This window comes from Podarcis gaigeae, assembly GCF_964106915.1.
Source record: "Podarcis gaigeae genome assembly, chromosome: 3".
NCBI lineage: Eukaryota > Metazoa > Chordata > Lepidosauria > Squamata > Lacertidae > Podarcis > Podarcis gaigeae.
This window is the reverse complement of record NC_139680.1, coordinates 40,781,982-40,804,607: the sequence shown is the minus strand read 5'-3', so window position 1 is coordinate 40,804,607 and position 22,626 is coordinate 40,781,982. Positions and strand designations below refer to the sequence as shown.

Genomic DNA, 22,626 nt, shown 5'->3' with positions numbered 1-22,626 from the left:
TAAAAAGTAGTGAAGGCAGGTTCTTGTGAAATGCAATCAGTAAGCACACATATCACTTCAAAAATGAAAAAGAACAGGTTTTAGCCCAAGTCCTTTTTGCCTGATTAAACATGAGGCCAGGCATATAAAGAAGCATAAAGAAAACATTACCCGTGTGAGGTTTATGTACTTAGTGTCACATTTAAACCTGTTTGTAGGTGTCTACATGTGCATAGGCACCTTAGTTTAAATAGAACACCAATTGCATGAAATCCCATATGGGTACTGTGTGTGTGTGTGTGTGTGTGTGTGTTTACATGCTGGTGTCATATTTAAAAATGGACACGAGTGTGTGAAATATGAGGCAGGGCAAGTCAGAGACCATATAAAACTTGAAACAAATATGATGATGAGTTGCATCAGGCACCAAGCCACAACTGCTGGTAATGAGCAAGTAAGAAAAGTCCCTAGTTAGAGTCTATTTCTGTTACATGTCTGGCTATAGCCTCTTGATTGCTTTGCAGTTTTGGTCACTCAATTTTAATTCAGCATTTGAATTTTTGTTTCTTCTACATGAAAACTGGTATTCAGAGGGATACTGCCTCCAACAGTAGGGGCAGAACATAGCCATCATGTTCTTCCAAATCCGTCCATGTTGGTGTCCATGACTATATCCTGTGGTTGTTTAGCTGAGCACTGTGTGAAGAAGTGCTTGAAGGAAGAGCCATAGCTCAGTATTAGAGCATCTGCTTTGCATACAGAAGGTCCCAGGTTCAATCCTCAGCATCCCTAGGTAGGGCTGAGAGAGACCTCTGTCAGAAACCCAGGAGAGCCACTGATGGACCAGTGGTCTGACTAGGTATAAGGCAGCTTCCTTGGTACTTTGTTTTGTCTGCCCTAAATCACTCAACATTCAGCTTCATTGGATATCCTTGAATTCTAATAGTGAGAGAGGAAGAAAAAACTCCCTATCTGTTTTCTCCATACTGTGCATCATCTTTGCCTTTCTATCATGCCCCTCCTTATTTGTTTCTTTTTTCAATTAAGAATCCCCAAATGTTGTAACTTTGCATCATAGGGAACTTGTTTCACCCCTTGATCATTTTAGTTGTCCATTTATGAACTTGATCCAGCTGTACAGTATCTTTTTTGAAACAAATTAAACATTATTGAGACTTAGGAGTCATAGAGTGAGATACTTTATTAAAGCAATTAAAGCATAAGATACTGAGATGGATTTACTTTCTGTTTTCTATAAGTTCAGTTGTATGTTCAGTTATATGTATGTCACTTGTTGCTCAAGTCTGAAAGCCAAAGTTGGAAGGGGGAGATAGAGTTAATATTGCCTGAGCATCATGTGATTTATGAAAATTTTGAACAGTGCAGTGATGAACAAAGTTAACTTGAGAACATAAAAATGCAAACAAGGTATGGATGTAGTATATCTCCAAAAGCAAGTTCATATAATATGTCAGTAAATTAGTTAGTGAATATGTAGTACCTGGGACAAAGATTAAATATACTTAAATGTATGTATAATAGAATAGAAGCATGTAGTTTAAATCTTGTTTATTTCCATATATATTTTTTAAGAAAAAAAATGTGTTCGTACTTATTATGTTATTATTTATTAAATTTGTCAGTCACCTTATCTTGCTCAGAGCAACCCAAAGCGACTTACAGTCAAACACAGACAATGAGCCCCACATTGATACTGTGCTTTCAAACCAAGAGGAAAGAGAAATGCATTAAAAACATCCCACTTCTGAAAGGTCACTGTCACAGATAATTAAAGGCCAAAGGCCTGGTTATAAATAATAGTTTTTGTCTGGCGCCTAAAGGTATATAAAGATGGAACCATGTGAGCCTCTCTGGGGAGAGCATTCCACAAACGGCAAGCCACTACAGAAAAGTCCTGTTCTTGTGTTGCCCCCCCCCCCTCCAGACCTCCCATGGAGAGGGCTCACGAAGAAGAAGCAGGCATAGCTTGTGTGTCTGAATGATTTAGTTATTGCTAGGGTGGTGCAAGAAAATGCTTGAAGGGTGAGGGCTTCCAAAGAGATGGGGGAGAGGGGTAGGTGTAATGGTAAAAAATGAAGTGTCTGCAGAACACAGGACATCTTTCTGGTCTTAGAAATCCAGTTCAGAGTTTCAATTTTCTATCGAAATGTTTTGTGCTTCCTCCTGTATCTGGCGTAGTTGAAAATAAAATGTCAATGTGATGTCTGTTTGCTCTAGCACAATTAACATAGTATTCTCTTTGCCAGTGAGGGATGGCGGCAGAGTGGAGTTTCACATAAATTCCCAATTTGCATCTGTATTGGAATTGTTTAAGATGTTGTTTTGTTTTTGTTTTATCCATTCTTTGCTGCCCTCATCTCCTTTAAGAGGGAGGCCAGGAAAAAATAATCAATCAATTAATTAATAAATCCTTGAAACACAGTTGCTGATATTCAGAACGTTTCCTAATCTCATTTTTCTCCCATTTCTCTTCTTGCAGATCTCCCTTGCAATTATGGATATCTGAAAGAACTAGCCAGTGTGGAGGGGGAATCCCCCTCCTCACACCTTTATTGCCTTTTGGAAATTTTTCTTCCTTGACTATAATACGGTATTTTGTAGATAAAGAAATGAACTCTTGAATTTATATCGATGAAAATATTTATTTTTTTAAGTGCCAAGCCTTAACAGCACAATAATTCCCATGGCAGCTTTCTGCAGCTGAATAAAGACTGTACCTGAAAATCATGATTTTCCTGTGAAGAAGGGGCACAAAGCAGAGTTCCCTTGTGTGTGTTTTACAGGGGTTTCTCTTGTACAGTGGAGTAGTGCAGTAAAGCGTAAGATGAGTTCTTTGATGCCTGACTGTACGTTGAAGTGTCGATCACTGCAGCATGCTTTGGATATCGTTTCTGTCATAACTCAAGGGAGTGAAGGCCAAATCAAGGCCTTCCTCACTTCTCACTGCTACAATGCTGCAACAAGCAAGGATATCTTTGGCAGGAACGCCCTTCATCTTGCCTCTTCCTGTGGTAAGAAAGGGGTGCTAGACTGGCTGATAGAAACAAATGGAGTGGATTTGTTGGCAAAAGACAAGGAGTCGGGATGGACAGCTTTGCACCGTGGCATTTTCTATGGTCATATAGACTGTGCGTGGTCGCTACTGAAGGTTGGTATTTTGCAATTCATAGTTCCGTTATGAATATGCATTTGGCCTCATGACTTTAGGAACCAAGCGCTGAGCAAAATCAGACTGTACTGTATATAAGCAGTTGGATGGACCCCAGTGTAGTGCTCAGGTGAACTTTATGTTAGTGCAAGCATTTATTCTTGTGCAACAGAACGTTCTTTCTCCTGGGGAGGGAATGTGGGGAGAAGCAAGGAAAGTAACCACAAGTGAAAATCCTTGCGCTGATAGAATACCGCCCACTTCTGCCAAATCCCATGTGGTCATTCTTTCAGTTGCACATATCTTTTTATCAGGTTGTCATGGTTTGTTCAAATAAAATCAAACTAGATTGTTCTGTTGAATAATATGTAGGGGGGAAATCTTAATAGGAAGCCTTCTGTGTAATGCTTGAGTCTGATGTCAAAACAAATCATTCCCTGCCATTGCAGGCAAGGTGGAGGCAAGGTGAACTACAGATGGCTTCAGGTTTGCTCTAGGTTTTTGTCTGCTTGTCTCATTGTTTTCTTTTTGATCCATTTGAAGTTGTTTTCAGCTGAAGAACAGTTCTAGGTTCTCATTGTTAGTCTCCTCTAAACTGGTCTCCAAATGTTTTGGACTGCATTTCACAACACAGTTGTGCCTCCTGAGACAGATGGGAATTGTAGTACAATGTATCTGAAGAGCACCAGGTTGGGCAAGGCTGGTGTAGGGCTTTAAATGTAACTAGCTACAATTTGAATTGTTCTAGCTTCCTTTTTTTGTTACAATTATTTATATCCCTCTTTTCACGATACATGCTCTAACTAACTGAGCTACCTAGCTATCCAAATAATTCCAAGGCAGCTTACAAATAAGGAAATACATTAATGCAATGCAATAAAAATATATACATATAAACACGTAATTAGCACGCTCCTTCCCATAGAGCACTCGATGGCAGAAGGCCCTGTGAGAGAAGCAGATCATTCAGCTGAGCCATGCCTTTGCTTGCCTCTCTCAGGATCTTTCTCATAGATCAATTGCCTCCTCAGCTGTTGTTGGACTACAACTAACTCCCATCGTCCCTTTCTACTAGTCCTGCTAGCTAGGGATGATGGATGTTGTAGTCCAACCACATCTGGGGACCCAAGTTTGAGAAAAAATTACACAGATCATTTGTCAGTGGACCCCTTTAAGCTCAACAAGATATGTGCCCAGTGCCTACATAAAGTTAGCCTATCAGCTGTCTTCAAAGGCAGCTCACAGCATATAACACATTAGACCCATCTGAGGAGAACTGGGTGGTATATCTAGAGGTGCCTCAGCTGGTAGAAGGAGCGCCCTTCTATCCTCAGACTATGAATCTGATCTTTGGAGGGAGTCCCTCATCCCCAACCAAAACATAAAACTGTTCACCAATAATACCTGTGTCTTGGCAGGATGGTGCTTCAGTTTATGAGTCTATTGGAGGTTTCAGACACCTATAAAAATATGAATGAGCTAATTTAGATTAGAAGATGGATGCAATAAGAAAAGAAACCAGATTATCAGTTTTCACTTCCTCTCCTCTTTCTCTCCTCCCTTTGCTCTCAGCATGGTGTCAACTTGTATATGCAGGATAAAGAAGGCTTGTCTGCTTTGGATCTTGTAATGAAGGACAGACCAGCCCATGTCATTTTTAAGAATACAGGTATGTCACCATAAGAGGATCATTATGCTTACTGATACTTACTGTACAGATTTGAACATGAAGAAATAAATATATTTTGAACATGCAGAAAAAAGCTATATTTTAGAAAATGTATGTTTTATGAAGTGCAGTGCAATGTTAGGTGTTGGATGCTGGGTTTGCCTCTCCTCTGAATCCATAGGGGCCTAAATCGTACCTTAAAACAGCAGGTTGAACCTACATTTATTGAAATTGTGTGTGTACATGCATGCTTGTTGGTGCTTAAGCTATGTTCATTGACTTAGTTCTCTTCCATATATATCTTGAGAATGTTGGGATTAAGTTAAACTGTGTAAATGCTCAGGTATGTAATTTTGTTGTAATAAAAAAACTGATAGTCTTGAGTTTTCTAGGCCTTTTGCCTAGTTTTGCAGGATATCTGGAAAGAATCCATTCAACAGAAAGTAGAAGTACATTTAAAATAATGCATCATGTGCATATGTGAATGAGGATTCAAATGGAAGTCATGATTTTGTGTTAGATCCCACAGATGTCTACACCTGGGGAAACAATATAAATTTTACTTTGGGACATGGTGGTCAACAGAGTAAACATCATCCTGAGTTGGTGGATCTCTTTCCTAGGAATGGCGTTTATATTAAACAGGTAATTAATATATATACACTTCAAAACATGCTGGATTAGCATGGTAAACTCCCTCAAGCCCCCCCTTTCAAAGCATTTATTTCAAAGCAAATATAGGGCTTAGTCCCAGGTCTTAGATCTTAGAATCCTAGTTGATCATGTGTCTTTGCTTCACTTCTGTCCTCCATCCTCTTTCCCTCTTTTTCTGTGACTTACAAAGCAGAAACAGCCCATTGCCTGCTTCTGTTCTTCCACCCTCTCTCAATACACCTGGCATTAAATCTCAATAGCTGGTGTGGGTGGGAAAGCAAGCAGCCTCAGCATCTTCTCTAGTCTCATCAGTTGGTTTGTTAGCGTAAGTACACGCCTTTCAGCATTTCCTTTTCCGAAGAAAATATGGTTTAATTACTGGAATTTTCTCTGCTCCTTTTGTTAGTTCGTTATATATTACTTCATGGTGATGATAATAAGTAATGTTAATTCATGATGCAGCTCAAGTAACATTGTTAAGGACCTTTTCCTCTCTCTCCTTTAGGTGGTGCTCTGTAAATTTCACTCCGTGTTTCTTTCCCAAAAAGGACAAGTATACACATGCGGACATGGTCAAGGAGGACGCTTGGGTCATGGTGATGAACAGACTTGCTTGGTATTTTAAAACAAATTATTAGGTTATGAAAAAGGAAACTGGTTTCAAATATTGTATTTGGCCCACTGAGCCATCTTTTGTACATACACAGGGTTTTTAAAATTTTAAGTAATTCCCCTGCAGTGCTTCAAAAACTGCTTTTGACACACTGTCAGAAGTAGCTGCTACTTTAGTGCAGTATGCAGCTGCTGTTTTAACAAGAGAGCTAAAAGCATCATTGTCTATGCAAATTGTTTCATGTTCAGATCTTCTGCAGAGTTCTGTGTTGCTGAAAATCATATTGCTTATGATTTTCAACTGAGTACCCTCTAAATTATGCCATATTTAAACCAAATTGGAACAATGCTCGAGGATAACATATTGTTTTAATTTCACAAGAAATAAACTAAATTCTCCTGATCCCTTGGTTAAGGGGGTTGTGTTAGTTTTGAGTTTAACCATGAGTGACTGAGGACTCAGCTAGATTGGTAAAGAAAAAGTGATTTATATGTGTAAAGAAAAAGCGGTTTATATGCGTTGTATATGCGATATAACATTTTGTCACCAGATGGCACTGTGGAGTGCCATTTTTCTCTTCCTGTTTTCCCTGTTTCAGTTTACAACGTGTTTAACTGAACACTTCTTTGATGTGTCTAGATCCAGCCTAAGTGGCTTTGATTTTAAATGGATTCAAACTTTTGCCATCAGTTGAAGCATGATTAGTGGAGACCACAAATTTTGAACAGCTATAATGGCCAGCTGAAGTGTATAAATATTTCAGAATGGAAATAGTTTTTTAAGCCTAGAGGATTCTAGTGCATATAAATAGTAAAGCTTCTGGATCTTTTTATTAGAGACGTTTGTGTGTGTCACCTAATATATTTTACGAAATGGTTTTGCTTTGTTCCTGACAAAGTTGATGTATGTCTTGACTGAGGGAGGCATGTCTGAAACACAGGTGCAATATTTTCTTAATCTCTCTTAGATTCCCAGACTTGTGGAAAGCTTGATGGGTCACCAGTGTTCTCAGGTGGCAGCAGCGAAAGATCATACACTTGTTTTAACAGAAGATGGATGTGTGTATACATTTGGCCTGAATACTTTTCATCAGCTGGGTGTTCTTCCTCCTCCCCCTAATTGTAATGTTCCCAGACAGGTAAAATGGTCTTTTTAATAATAGTTTTGGCATGCCTGAAAATTAGGGATGGATGTGTGCACATGTTCCCATGTGTACATGCTGGTTAGTGCTAGATATACTGCTGCTGCTTGATAGATGATATCTATTGCTGTTGCTGGAAAAAAAATATTTCAGATTGCTTAAGAGAAACATCAGATGATTAATCACCTGGACGACTCCATGGCAGTGACTTATTCGTAGCCTACACAATCCTTTAAATGAGGAATGTGCATTTTTCAACAGTACTTGGCAGCATGGCATGGTGGTCTAAACTAGGAGCAGCCTGAATGTTTCTGGATTACAATTCCTATCATCCTTCACCACCACCCATGCTGGCTGGGGATGATGGAAGTAGTAGTTCAACAACACTTGGAGCACACCAAGTTGGTTACCCCTGGTCTCAGCCAAGATGTGGCCAACTAGCTGATCCCTTGCTGTGGTTTATTTCTACCTTTTTCTGTGGGACTGCATCAATGAAAGTGAGCAGTGGACCTATTCCTAAGCTTAACTGAAACTGCAGGTGGAATTTCCAAAGAGAGTGAGAATAAAAATTTACTGTATCATGGAAAAGTTACCTAACTAATAATTTTATTATCGATCTCAAGATCTTAGGATTGGGCGGGGGGGGGGGCAACAGTTCAAACTAACACAGTTTCAAAGTGTCTTCAAGGCTATAGGATACACACTTAGTATTTGTACTGCACTGTCCTATTCTAGTTGCCAAACAAACCTCTGTGTGCTTTTGATTTCATTGTTAAAAGTGAGCAGATCAGGCAGCTAAAACAAAACATTAAACTACAAAACAATTGGTGCTTGCAACACTGTGGCAAAGCACCTATGAAAACTGCCTGTAACAACTTAAGCAACCTGAAGGCCATTGGAAACTATTAAAAGCCAGGGAGAAGAGAACCATTTTTATGTCACACCTGAAACTCAAGAGACATTGCCGAGTGACTTTCACTGAGAAGATGGTGGAGAGTCTCCACTACTTGTCAGTTTGCTACTGGACCAGGTTTAAAGTTTGAGTATTAACATTCAGGGCTCTGAACAACTCAGGACCTGCTCTGCCATTGAGATCATCATCAGTGGAAGCCCTCCTGGTTGTCATGGCTTTTTCCGTGTTGATGCCATCCTCTGGAATACCTTTCCTCTAGAAATAAAACATGTGCTGACTCTGTTACAGTTTTGGCACACGCTGAAAAGCATTTTGTTCCTCTTGGTGTTGAATGGGTTATGATGCCGGCCATTGTGGTTTTAAGTATTTTGGCACTGATTATGTTGTTGTGTTTTTAACTATTGTCTGTATTGTTACATTGCTTTTATTTCTTTATTTTAAATAAAAACATTGCTGTCTCTTCTGTCAATAGCTAGAGCACAGTAGTAAATACTTGATAATAAAAACTAACACCTGTGTATGTTTGGATTTTTCATATAGGTTCAAGCAAAAAATCTTAAAGGCAGAACAGTGATTGGTGTGGCTGCAGGCAGGTTCCATACTGTTCTATGGACCAAAGAAGCAGTATACACAATAGGACTGAATGGCGGACAGCTAGGTGAGAGAGGGAGTTTTACATCTAAGGTGATGGCTGGGGGAAGAAGATTATTTTAAACAAAACATTGTCATTCCTTTAAGAAGCAGCATAAAATCTCCTTGTTGCTTTACTAAGATTAGCTCCCTCTGTCAAACACCTGTATTTTGCACCAGTGACTATTTAGGAGTTCATATATTGACTGTAAAGTTAAATGTATTTTGGGTACTAGGGATTCAGACCTCAATATACAGCACTCATATGAAAAACCCATTGTTATTTGTCAATACATTTACATTTTTCAACAAGAATAAGTGAACTTAGCAAATGCATCCTCTGTTACAGTGGACCAGCTAAGTCTTTTTTCGTTTCCTTTGGTGCTAAACATTTTAGAGGGCAAATGATGTGAACTTGAGTTTTATTCCTTCGAAAAACCAAGGGACATCTTAAGGGGAAAGTGATTATTATCAGCTCACATGGCTATCTCAAAATTTGAGACAAGGTCTCTTAATTTATTAGAATTCAGAATAGGTAGCAAAATATCTGGATGTTGTCCTATCTGTTAAACCTGTTATGCTAGCTTATATTGTAATAATTGGCTTTATTGAGCCTGTGACTTTGTATTTTATACTTTGCATGGTTGGTTTGCCGACTAGTAAATGCTGAACTGTCAGTTTTACTGATAAAGCACAGAAGTTTTTTTTAAAAATGCCTTAAAGCAGAATGGTTAAGTCAAACTCTCACACAAACATGCATGCACACTTGCACAATCCTGGCATTTCTGCCCCTCACCATTCCAGCCCTGAGTGGTGGTGGAGGAGAAATCCTGCAGTGTACTCTCAGAGAGCCAAGTGAAGAGCTTTATCTCTGATTTCAGTGCTGTGGTGATTAGCACTCAGAGAAAAGATTGACTGCTTTCTCAAATCAGCCAGAGAGATCTTTTATCTCCAAAACAGGAGATAAAATGCTCTCGTGTGTTCTCTAGAGATCATTCTCTGCAGAACAGAGCGATTTATCACCCAGAATGAAACCAAAGCTGTGGGGGTGGAGGCACTGCCTGTGGCTTGCTGAACTGAATCCAGACCCTACCTCCCCTTAGTCTAAATGATGCTGTTAAAAGCTCAAACTGGAAAAAGATTGGACAGCACTCTTTATTCCACCCTGTGGCAACTTGCTAGCTCTCTTTATTCTCTCTGTCTCCACTGCCGATACTGAAATTCTTCTTTAAAATGCATACACGCAGAGGCCATAATTTGTTTTACAACAAAAATTTCAGGGTGTAATTTTTATGCACAATGTGAAAATGCTTGGTGTGAGGACATAGAGTCCTATCATAGAGTGAAATGTTCTAAATTGGCTTTGGCATCTGAACTCACCAAATACTTCTGAGTGAACATAGAAGTCATAGAGTAAGAGGTGAGGTCCTCTTGAGGATTGGGAACTGATTAAGTAACAAGAAGCAGAGAGAAGGAATAAATGGACAGTTCTCGTAAGTGGAAGGATGTCGAAAGTAGAGTTCCCCAAGGACTGGTATTGGAGCTGTGCCTTTTAAATTGCTTCATAAATGATCTAGAGTTAAGGGTGAGCAGTCAGGTGGCTAGGTTTCCTGACAATACTAAACTGTTCAGGGTTGTTAAAACAAAGGGATTGTGAAGAACTCCAAAAGGACCTCAAGGCTGAGTGTATAGGAGGTAAAATGGTAAATTACTTCAGTGTAAAGAAGTGTAAGGTGATGCATATAGGGGCAAAAAGTAAATCTTTTTTTTTTTTTTAGAATAATTTTTTATTAACCGACCAATCACATCAAATCAAACCAAATTACATAAATTCCAAATTACACAGCCGAATTTTAAATTTTTGTTGGGGGTACCCATATTTCAAGTTCCGAAGGGGATCCAATCAACTTCTTGCTACTTACTGCTGTTTTAATGTCCACAAATATAACTTTATGATGTTCACAGTACTATCCAGTCCTTTCTTATTGTTTTTCCACATCTCTTGTTGTTATTTTCATATATTTTTCCTTACTCTTTGCTCTTTGTGACCTCTGATAGTCTCCACAAGCTGGTTAGAACAGTTTGTAATCCTGCGTGGATATTATTTTTTTTATCCAGTAGCCATATCCAGACGTTTTCCATATAACATCACTTCCATACATCAAAACAGTCTTAGCGTCATTAATCTTCACCAATCTGCCTCCTTTCTCAAAACCTCTGAGGAGATTCACCAGGAATGCAGTCTGAAAACAGGTCTGTTCCTCCTCCTGGCTATAAATCCTTTGGGAAGGTGGCGACTCCAAATTAATTGCTGCGCCATTCCAAAAGCTCTTATTGCTTCTCGATCTCCATAAAGCATACTTTTGGTTAAAGTTTATCTCCACACAGACCTTAATCATCCTGCTTGGGTCAGTTCAACCGACGATTCTAATGAGGAGGGGTTCTTGTAAATCACATAGAAGGAAAGTAAAAAAGGTCGTCCCCCCATTCAGTCCCATTGTCAACATACCCAGCCTTTGGTGTATCTTCATCGTAAAATATTCCTGTTTCTCCAACCCGTCGTCTTCTTTCGCAGAGGTCACTTAAATTAGCAGACTTCACTCCCCTTCTTCACTTGAAATATGTGCATTTGCTTCTTTTGTAATTAATTATTCCAAATTGCTGCAGCTAGTGCGCGATCAGAGACAGCGTCCAGGAGAGCCAAGGTCCACACGGGGGCGTTCTGCCTAGGGACCTCACCCCCTTCTTTCAAATTAGGGGGTGATTTATGGGCACAGCAGGCAAGGGCAGTGTTCCCCATTTTCTTGGGGCAACAAGGGAGGCTGCCTACTCCCATAACAGCCTCTTAATTACCCCGTGTGGGTCGGAGAGATGGTATTGTCGTCCATCTTCCAATGCGCCCCTAGTGGCCCCCCCGGCAAAAAGTAAATCTTCATTTCACGGGCTGCTGGTTCCTCCGCCACCCACAGCAGCGGAGGAGGAAGGAACAGTTTGAAAGGGCTCCTTTTGGGCTGCTTCTTCCTCCTCTGCTGCTGCCGACAGCAGCAAAGCCGGAGGAGGAGGAAGAAGGAGCAGCCTGAATGCAGCCCTTTCGGGCCGCCTCTGCCACTTGCAAGAGCAGGCGTAGAAGCCCGGTTGGGAGAGGCGCAGTGCAGTGCAGCGCCTTTCCCAACCACAGCTCCTGTGCCTGCCCTTGCGAGAGGTGGGTGGCAGGACTAGCGGCGAGAAAGGGCTCCTTTCTCGCCGCTTGTTCTGCTGCCAGTGCCCGCCTCACTCGAGTATAAGCTGAGGGGGGCTTTTTTAGCATAAAAAAATATAAAATATATTAAAAATATGCTGAAAAAGTCGGCTTATACTCAAGTATATACAGTATCTGTACTTTGGCAGGGAATGCACTGCTTTAGTGTAAAGCAGCTTCATATGTTGACCTAAATTTATAAACTAGTTTTTGATGCTCCAGAAGTTTTAAGTGTGTGTGTGTGTGTGTGTGTGTGTGTAAATATGAATTGACAGCACTTGTTTCTGTCCTTCTTTTGAGTAGGAAAACTATTGGGCCAATTAATCACGAGTCTGAAAAAGTTGGCATTGAAGGTGTTCTTTTACATTGTAGGATACTTGCTGGATCCTAACGGAGAGAAGTGTGTAACTTCACCTCGCCAAGTCTCTGCTCTGCATCACAAAGACATTACTATGTCCTTTGTCGCTGCAAGTGATGGTGCCACAGTTTGTGTTACTGAAAGAGGAGATATCTATTTGCTCACCGACTATCAATGCAAGAAGATTGCTTCCAAGTGAGTGCTTTTCCTCAGAAAAAAAATCTATGAATTTACCCTTGTTAGTTCAGCCAGGACACTGAGGTCCAGCTCTGAGGGCCTTCTTGCGGTTCCTTCATTGCAAGACATGAAGCTACAGGGAACCAGGCAGATGGCTTTCTCAGTAGTGGCGCCCACTCCCAGCTTAGTACGTTCCTCCTTTTTCACTTCTTTTCAGTGCTTCTTTATAGCTTATGATGTCTTACAATGCAAAGCGGGTTTTATTTTTGTTCTTTATGAATATATCTTTCTAACATATTTATGTGGTAAATATGTTTCACATGTCACATGGTTTGTATGAACTGTTAGGCAATATGTAGGAGGGCAGGGTAAAATCTTGTGATGAATCTTGTCCTAAGGTCAATATAATGGTTTTAGCATCTGTAATAGTCTGGTGGCAGTTGCTTATTTGTAGCTTCTTTAACAGTAAAGTTGTTAGGTTTGTTCTTTATGTAAAAGTTTCATTTTCTTTACACTTCTGATTTGTGTGTATTTTGTGTAAATGAAGTTCTCCTTGTATTGTGATTGTTCAGGCAACTAAATCTAAAGAAGGTTCTTGTTAGTGGAGGCTACTTGGACTACAGAGTGGCTCCTGAACACCTTAAGGAAAATGGAGGCCAGAGGATTTGTATCCTTGCACTGGACCAAGCGGGAAGAGTAAGTTGACCAGTACTGTGCTGCTGCCCACTTTATAAAGTGTAAAGGCATACCTTGAAACCACTTTATGTTTGTAGCATGTAACTTAGTTATGCATTGTCACTAAATGCAAATGTATTTGTTTGCAGTAGTGACGTGTAATGCCTCTCCAAGGGATGAACAGATCAGTCTATTCAGTCCACATCAGATTTACAAATGTTTATTCTTAAGTCCATTCCATTCTGTTTCTGCATCTTCTGCAAATGATAAACATAAGCACACACAAAATTTAGTATTTTTGTATAGTTTTCTACTAAATAGGTATTTTTGAATGAATTTTATCCTAAAATATACATTTTATATACACAATTTTCCAGCCCATTACTGTGTTTTGATCTGATTAGTCCAGGAAGTGTGATTCAGGGCCCTTGACTTAAATGGACGAAACAAAATTATCAAGCGTTCCTCATCTGCTCTAGCTTTTTCCTCACACAAGTTTGTCTAAATGTGACTAATGTCACACATAGTTCGGCCCTTAGATCAAGTCTGCATCTCTGTCTACCGAAAACCTTTTGTTGTTCAGCTGTGAGGCAGTTTGATCACTTTTACTTAAGACTGAAAAAGCAAACAAATTTTGCAAACTTTCAGGTGGTGGTGGTGGGGGACTTGCTGACAAAGCTGCTTTCTTTGAGGATCTGATTCACAGTAGAGTTTAGCATGAGGAAGTTGGCCATACAGCCAATCCAGCAGCATCTTTACCTGCCCCATACCTCTCACGAATGTCATCAGGTGTGGGCCAGGTGGGCATGGTTAGGGGGAATTCAGTTTGGGACCTGTTCCAGGCTAAATTTGGCTCATGGGCCAGAGGTTCCCCACCCCTGCTTTAGGGAAGCAGGACAACTCTAGCTTAAAATTGTTTAAATCTGTATGAGGACAAAACAGATGGTGAGCAAATCCCCAAATAGGTTGCGGAAGCAGGAGTAGGCGCTAGTAGCTTCTTGGTGCATAAAGAATTTAGTTTAAAGCAATTAAAGAAGGCAGGGGGATAAATTACTGCAGAAATGTGTAAACTGCTCTCATTCTCTCCTCTCCCTACCCCACACTCCACAAATCTTTAGGTGTTTTGCTGGAAATCTGCCAACAATCCTTTGAAGCAGTGCCGATGGGTGTATGGCCGCCAAGTCTACATGTCTGACATTTCTTTAAATAGGAATGAAATTATGTTTGTTACACAGGATGGTGAAGCTTTCAAAGGAAAGTGGATGGAGGGGAACAAAAATTCGGAGAAGAAAGGTAAGTTAAGTAGACTTTTGAGTGTGTTAACTTTGGCTGAATGGAAGCAGTTGAGAGAGCAGTTCTGGGTCAGTCAGTGTAAATGTGAACGTGAACACACAATATTTTTTTCCTGAGTTAAGGCATAAAAATAAAAAGGAGAGGTCTACAGTTGTACTACTCAAAGGACACAGGAATTCTAACAAGGGGGTGCAGAGTGGCTGACCACTGCTTCTTGCACTGGCCAGGACAGAAAGCGGGGCGGGGGGGGGAGCAGTTCTTTGTTTTTGATCTGCCAACTTTAGGTTGATGTAGCTGGACCCCTTGGCTTTGGATCCAATGTCCTAGAATGCCCCTTTTGCAGGGATTTCCACTGGCCAACATAAAGAGAATTGCTGGCAGTATTTTCCCACCCACGCTCCTTCGCTGTAGTAGAGCTTCCCTCACCAGTAGCATTCCTCTCTGCCAGCAGAGGATGGTGGGGAGAAATCTACACACGACACATACACACCCAACCTCAACATGGGGGTAGGGAAGGATCACATTCTAAATCTAGCACAACTTGTGTTTTAGAGTCTTACCAAATAAGGTTTTTTTTTACTTAAAAAAAATTCTTGACAGGATCTTAGTACTTGTGGGTTTTGGGGGGTCCTTTCTTTTGGCTTTCTAACAATATAAGCTTGTGGCCTCTAAGACCCACAGACAGAGGACTAAGCCTCTTGCAGAGTAGTTGTTGTGGGGGAAGGCAGTAGGACAGTCCCATGCCCAGGAGTTAACACCACAAAGAGGGGCATTTGATTTCTTCTCCTCCAACTACATTGTTAGCTGTGAACCTGAGTGCCATAACGCTGTAGCACTACAAAGACTGAAGTATCAGGACTGGCACAGGTCCACTTAAAGCATGCAAAGGAATTTAAAAGCCTGGGGTTCAAAAATTTTATTTTCAGTAGCTACCTTCTGTGCCTTTTCCAGGCTAATAGGGAGCGTTTAAGTATTTTCTCTTGCCTGCTCTTTTCACTGATTTTATCTTCAATCTGGTTATTTTATAGGTATATGTCTTCTTATTCACCCTGTCCAAGCAAATTAATTATCTAGTAGACTTTTTGTAGTGCTAACAGGACTTTTTAATGTTCTGTTCCTATGGTAGGTGCATGCACGAAAGGATTTGGGGCTATTCTGTTCCTTTTCTTTTCTTTTTTTTTAGCCAACAGCAACATTTCTCTTTCTCTGTTTCTCAGGTATTTTCAGAATTCTCTATCTTGTTTGGAGTGTTTAGTTATTCTGCTTGCTGACACTGGACCACCAAATCTGCTATTAAAAGGAAACACCGTTTTCCGCAGAGCAAATACTAGTAACTAGTGCCATCTAGTGCCATCAGAGCAGTATGCAAGCTTACATAAAAGTGTCAGGGAAATGATATTCTTATTTAAATAATGATAAAGACATGGGGGCAGGCACACTTCAGCTTGTGGTATCAGCTTTATTTTACTAGAATCACAAGATTTACCAAAGTGAGCCCACTGCAAAAGGTGGAATAGCTCTGAACAGTTGCTGAGAAACGGATTTTTGTGTGTCAAAACGGAGCTCAGCTCAGCACCCAGTCCTTTTGCACACAAATCCATTCCAGGTTTCCCCAAGCTTATTTAGTTCAAAGCACATGCTTGTGAGGAGGTGATGTATTTCAGCAGTTTCTCAACTTCCTCAAAATTGCTGAGGGTATTTGCAGACTGGCAGTTTTAATGTGTTTTTTCCCTGCTTGTTGTAACAATTGGAATTCCACAGACGTCAGATTGTAAAACAATAAAATACAAGAAGCAATAAAAATACAGTTTAAATCATTTTAAATATTCAGTCCAATGGATGTGCCACCTCCTATTTTTAACCACAAATCCACAGACACACGACAGACACCTGATGAAACTCGTGGTTCATGAGCCACAATTTGAGAACCCCTAATCTATTGCAAATCACCCAGAGATCTATCAGTAGAGTAGTTGGGCTGATGAAATTTAAAACAGTGATTGCTGCATATGAATACAACATTCAGGATGTTTTATAGTCTTTAGTAGAGCTGGAAGTTCAACTGAATGATGTTCTGTACCAAAATATTTTCCAAAACTTGTAGAAAACTTAAAATTAGTTTGGAGTTTAAACAGTTTGTGTATGTACCACTGTAAAGACTTCAAACTAATTATATGATTGGTGGATTTGTATGATTCAATTAACAAAACATTTTGAATCTTTTTTTAAAAAGGGGATATAAGATTCCACTCTAAGATGATGAGATTATTTTTTTCACAGGGTCTTTATTCATGGAAGCTTCAGCTGTAACTTTTTCCTACACTCATGCTGCAATTAAATGAGATAGTGTTCTATATTATTTTCCTACTTGTAGATGTTTCTCTGATCCAGCAGGGCTCTTCTTATGAAATTAGTTGTACTGTCTGGAAATCACATCAAGTATGAAGTAGTCTTCAATAAATGTCTAACTAAAGCCAAATACTCGCCTTTCAACCTTAGTGGAATTAGTGCAATGCTTCCAGCAAAACATTTTCCTATTTGTTTCCTCAACTGATTATCTAACTAGTTAATCTCTCCAAATACAGCAGAGATTGTGACAAATGTTCAGAATTCCTCAACCGAGGTCTCATCTTGCGATACAAACAACGTATATGAACGAATTCGACTTGAGAAGCTTGCTTTTGTTCACAGAGCTGTTAATGTTACTACTGATCCTAATGGGTGCAACTTTGCTGTTTTACAGTCAGATCCTAAAACAAGGTATAGTTCAGCTATTTATGGGAATAATTTACCTGAAATTTATGGAAATAATTTACCTTTATGGGAATGATTTACCTGAAATTTATGGGAATAATTTACCTAAAAGCTTTGAAACAATTTTATTTTAAAACAATTCGGTGTTGTTTTCCTGGGCAAAGCCCATCCATACTAACTGATAGCAATACAAATTACAATTATTGAAAAACAAAAGAATAAAACCCATTCAAATCTTCCCATATCATTATCCACTCCAGCCTCAATTCAGCAAACAGGACCAAAATAACTCAAGGGAAGGCCAATGGAAACAAATAGGTCTTTTAAGCCTTATGAAAACTTACTGGGAAGGAAGTTCCATTGCCACGAGGGCTCCCACCTCACAGACCTTAGGGGCACACACCACAAGGGCCTCTAAAACTAGTGCCTGGATGCAGTGCTCTTTCTTTTGATCTACTTGTGCTTTTTGTTACTCTGGTCAAGCCAGTCCTTTACTAATATTTAACACGTGAGGTTATGATGAAGATGTTCTTGCCTTCCTGAAAAGAGGGATGACATGCCCAGTCTTGCCTTCTGCAAATGGAACACCATATGCTACATTAAACCACAGCTACTAGTCTGCGGACTGGGAAAACGTTGCTGGTACTGTTAAAAATATACAGGCATGAATCCAATATCTTTACGAGTCTACCACAACGGGGCTCTACATACTCATGTGTGATGATGCCTCTTGAGGTCTTTCTTTTAATGTTTTGAAGAAGGAAAGCAAATACTGCTTGGAACCAGGGGTGGGGAAGCTGCAGCTCTCCATATGTTGTAGAACTCCCAACTCCAGTCAGCCTCAGCCAGTATGGCCAGTGGTTAGGGACGATTAATGTTTTAGTCCAACAGCGTCTGAAGATCTTCAGTTCCCAATTCCTGCTTTAGAAACTTGCTTTTTCTTTTCTTGCATGGAGCATGAAGATGAAGTGAAATGAAAGCCAATTCAAATAATTCTTATAACTCTCTTCTTCCAGTTTGTATGAAATCCCAAGTGTCTCGACTTCTAGTTTTTCTGAGGATTTTGGCAAATTGTTGGGAGAAGCAGAAATTACTGACAACATCCATGATGTGACTTTTCAAGTTGGCTCCAGGACTTTCCCTGTGCACAAGTACATTTTGGCAGCACGCTCTGACTTCTTCCGGAAGCTCTTTGAATCGGATCACAATTGGATAGATTCTGCTGATATTTATCGTAAAGATGAAGATGGTGTTGGCTGTGATCTCTTTGTGATAGAAAAGCTTCACCCAGATTTGTTTATGTACATTCTGCAGTACATTTACACAGATACATGTGATCTCCTCATTCATGGTCACAGGCTCAAAGCGGTGTACAAAGAAAAAATGGAAGAGAATGAAAACACTTTAATTACAAACTTGAATAAAATAACTATCAATGGAGATGTTAATAAGAAGTCTGCGTTTGAGGTTTACAGAAGTAACCAAGTATACATGGGAAATGAAAAACAGAAGAGCAAACCAAAATCTGCTTCTAAGAAATGTAAGAGTGTTGGGGAAGAAGTGAATCTCATAAAAATGTTGCAAGTCGCTGCAAAGAAATTTGGAATTGGGAGCTTAAGTTCAAGGTATGCTATCACTAAGTCTTTTATACACACACACACACAAACAAATAAACACACATGTGCTTTTTCTTTTTCTAACGGGTTGATCCTTAGGTTAAGTTGAATAAACACCTATAACTCTTCCTGTCAACTAATCCTGTTGCATTATTCTTTTTACAGTGGAGCATTGTTATCACTTTAACAATTCATTTTTCTTGCAGGCTAGATGGAGTCAGAATAGAAAATGGAAGAATAAACATTGCCAACAGAAAAACTGGCAACAAGCCAAAGCTAAACCAGAAAAAATGGTGAGTTTCAAAAGGTGCAGTATGGAAGCTTGAAGATTTCTATAGGGTATAATGAAATTCAAATAATTCACATAATTCTGTCTTCTAGTTTGTATGAAGTCCCAAGTATCTCAACTTCTCATTTTTCTGAAGTTTTTTCTTTTTTTGAAAACCATGTAAAATAAACTTAAAACTATACATTCAAAAATTTCTCTTAGTGAGAATAATTGTGCATTTTATCACATGGATGAAACATACGACATGTCTGCGACCAGACCTCCATGAATTTAAGCAGGAAAAATCCTTGCTATTCCTATTCTTGTAAAATGCTTACTGAGCCATCACTTTAGTGTATATACAGTGGTACCTCTGGATGTGAACGGGATCTGTTCCGGAGCCCCATTCACATCATGAGCAGAACGTAACCCGCGTCTGGGGGTCGCGATTCGCCATGTCTGCGCATGCGCGTGACGTCACTCTGAGCGTCTGCGCATGCGCGAGTAGCGAAACCCGGAAGTAACCCGTTCCGTTACTTCTGGGTTGCTGCTGGACACAACCTGAAAACGCTCAACCTGAAGCGTCTTTAGCCCGAGGTATGACTGTAAATGTGTGTGAATCACTACAGAACCATCCAGCTGGCCATATGCTATACTCTTACTGACCATACGCCTCTATGTTCATTAAGGCTGCTCCTCTTCACAGAGGGGCGGGGTTGCTGTTGACCCTCGCACTTTCCCGCGGTCAGTGCGGGTGTGTTGAGTACCCTGTGTCATGGGGGAGTCCCGGCCTGCGTCATGCCCATGGCCAGCCAGATTGGGCCCCCCCATGTTCATTAATACCCTTCCCCATATGTATAAACCGTTCAGTTTCTTAACTCTGGAAAAAAATCTGGTGATTCTCCCCCTATTCTCCCACTGCATTACTTTATCCTTGTTTGTATTAAACCACATTTGTCATATTAATGTCTCGTTATAGTAGGTTTTTAATTGTTTTGCAGCTCGTACCTCTGCGATGTGACCATGAAATCTGTAGATGGAAAAGAATTCCCATGTCACAAATGTGTGCTCTGTGCAAGACTTGGTAGGTATAATGTAAGGTACTTTGGCCACGTTATTAATAGAGATCTGTCTTTTAATGCATGTCAAAATGAGGTCTCTCTCCTTTTCAGACTATTTTCACAGCATGCTGAGCAGCTCCTGGATTGAGGTAAGTGTGCCTGTATAAGTGCTTGGATGCATTGCCCTTCGTCTTTAATTTGTGCAAAAATATTTACTCAGGCATTGTGGGGGAGAAAGTAATTATTCACGAAAGAGAACTTTGTAATGGCTTGCAAAGCAGAAGGCAAGAATATAAAAATTATCCAGCAGTGAATTCTACATGTGCACCCTTCATTACATAAATGATATTGAGCACAAGGGACCTTTTATAGTAGCTGTGTGCTATGCTATGATACATTAGTTGGAATACTGTTTCGATGATGGGATTTTCATTGTGGTTAATTTATGGCAGCTTAATTAAAAGAAATGGGGGGAAAGGGTTAGAGGGACTATAGAACACATGCTTTGCATGCAGAAGGTCCCAGGCTCAGTCCAGACACCTGCAGATAGAGCTGGGACAGATGCCTAGCTGAAACGCTGGAGATCCACACCAATTTCTATGCAGTACAGAGCTAGGTGGACCATCAGTCTTACTCTGTGTAAGGAAGCCTCTTTGCCTAAGATTGGAGAGGCTTCACAGCCAATCAGAGTAGACACAATAATGGATTAATCATTAGATGGAGCAATGGCCTGGCTTGGTAAAAGGCAGCTTCAGAAGTTAATAAATTTGTAGGTTAGAAATAGTTATAAATGCCTTATTTCTGAGCCATACTTTGAAAATAACCCCAGCAGCCTTTTATTTTGGCTTAGTTTGCACATAATTCTAAGCTAAACCATAACTTAGTGTGGAAACACAGGCTCCCAGAGAGAGAACAAACTTTGGTTATGTCTTGTGGTTGCCTGGAGTGAGATTAACCAGAAGCCCAGGTTTGGATGACATACTAAGCCAAGCTATGGCTTGGTTCATAGCAGCAGGAGCAGGAGCAGGAGCAGCAGCAGGAGCAGGAGCAGCAGCAGGACCAGAGGAGGAGCCTTGATTTCCTCTCTGGAAACCTGCAGACTCACTCATTCACAACAAGTCATGATTTGGCCTATTGTTATGTCCAAACTGGGTCTTTATTTCATTTTTGAAATAATTTATTTATTTATTTTACAGGTAAAAAATTGTCACGTTACCAAATACATAACCATATATAGAGATTTCTCTGAATACCTCGACTTCCCACCTTCCCCTCCATGGGTCCTATTGTCAACCGTATAATCAATATTTTGTATCTTTCTATATTGTCCATCGTATTAGTTACATTACAAGTGTTGTTAGAATCCTGCTAATGTTTTCATCTGTTTACAGTGGTCTCCTAAATAAATTAGAAACTTTCCCGATTCTTTCTTGAAGTTATTGGCTTCTTGGTCCCTGGGTCTTTCTGTCTTGTGCTCTTATTGAAATAAGCCCACCCATGCCTGTGAAATGTGTTTGCCTTGGTTGCTTCCTAAAATACCACATATTCAAATATCAAGATCCAAATAATCAATAGCTAGCATTTTTTGCATAGTTCCCCCTGCCCCCGGCACTTGCCATATAGAAAATGCTTTTAGAAACTAATGAACCTTTACAACAGAATATTACCACATGCTCTGCCAAATATCTGACTTTTGGTAGCTAGTAGTTATTAACCTCTTTGGTTACAGGTAATGCTTGTACACTTAAAGAATTAATTAGCAAGCACTTGCGCAAGTTCTGCCGGTTTGAGTTTGCTTTAGACGATGGATAGATGTGAATGACAAGTTTGTGGCTTGCTGTTCTCTTTAATGGTGGACACATAATACTAGAGTTTGAAGTATGTAACAGTAACCCAGAAATTAGTTCTTGAAATTCCTTCCATGTTACAGCAGTCCATCTGAAACGAGATTTTTCCAATAAACGTTGAAAACGTTAAGTCGGATCAAGTCCTCTTCAAGTTTATGCATATTGAAAGTGCCAGAGGATGACTAATAGCTGTGAATAATCTAATGGAACCTCTTACTACTTTATGTCCCAAATGGGGCGTTTGCCAACAATCTTGAGATAATTCTGTTATGACTGCAGAATGCTGTCTTCATAAGAAGTTTTTCCTTTTGTTTATATTTGTCTGGTTTGTTTAGAGCAGTTGATTAGGGATGGATGCTCTGTGTCAGTGTTTCCCACATTGTGCACCACGAGAAGTTCAAGGTTTTTTATAAGTCCAGCACGCATAAATGCAGAGGAGGTTACCCTCTGCATCTCAGCATGATGTATTGTTCTCGCCTGTCTCCTCCTTATCAGTTTCTGTTGGGAGTGGGTAATTTGGTCAAGCTCTCTCCATTGGGTGCCATTGTATCATTCCTAGCATGGGCTTTCT

At 40.0% G+C, this 22,626-nt stretch overlaps 1 protein-coding gene across 1 annotated transcript in view; it reads left to right on the top strand.

Annotated features, from left to right (window-relative positions):
* The window catches only part of IBTK (inhibitor of Bruton tyrosine kinase), a 43,922-nt gene that overhangs the window by 4,721 nt on the left and 16,575 nt on the right, over positions 1-22,626 (top strand). Inside the window, exons 2-15 of the mRNA XM_083729932.1 lie at positions 2,480-3,148; positions 4,721-4,817; positions 5,338-5,462; positions 5,977-6,087; positions 7,052-7,222; positions 8,679-8,796; positions 12,379-12,559; positions 13,114-13,237; positions 14,335-14,509; positions 17,095-17,269; positions 18,280-18,888; positions 19,086-19,172; positions 20,149-20,231; positions 20,320-20,357. Coding sequence (XP_083586058.1) covers positions 2,825-3,148; positions 4,721-4,817; positions 5,338-5,462; positions 5,977-6,087; positions 7,052-7,222; positions 8,679-8,796; positions 12,379-12,559; positions 13,114-13,237; positions 14,335-14,509; positions 17,095-17,269; positions 18,280-18,888; positions 19,086-19,172; positions 20,149-20,231; positions 20,320-20,357 — 2,418 coding nt within the window. The 5' untranslated portion in view covers positions 2,480-2,824. The remainder of the gene's footprint in view (positions 1-2,479; positions 3,149-4,720; positions 4,818-5,337; positions 5,463-5,976; positions 6,088-7,051; positions 7,223-8,678; positions 8,797-12,378; positions 12,560-13,113; positions 13,238-14,334; positions 14,510-17,094; positions 17,270-18,279; positions 18,889-19,085; positions 19,173-20,148; positions 20,232-20,319; positions 20,358-22,626) is intronic.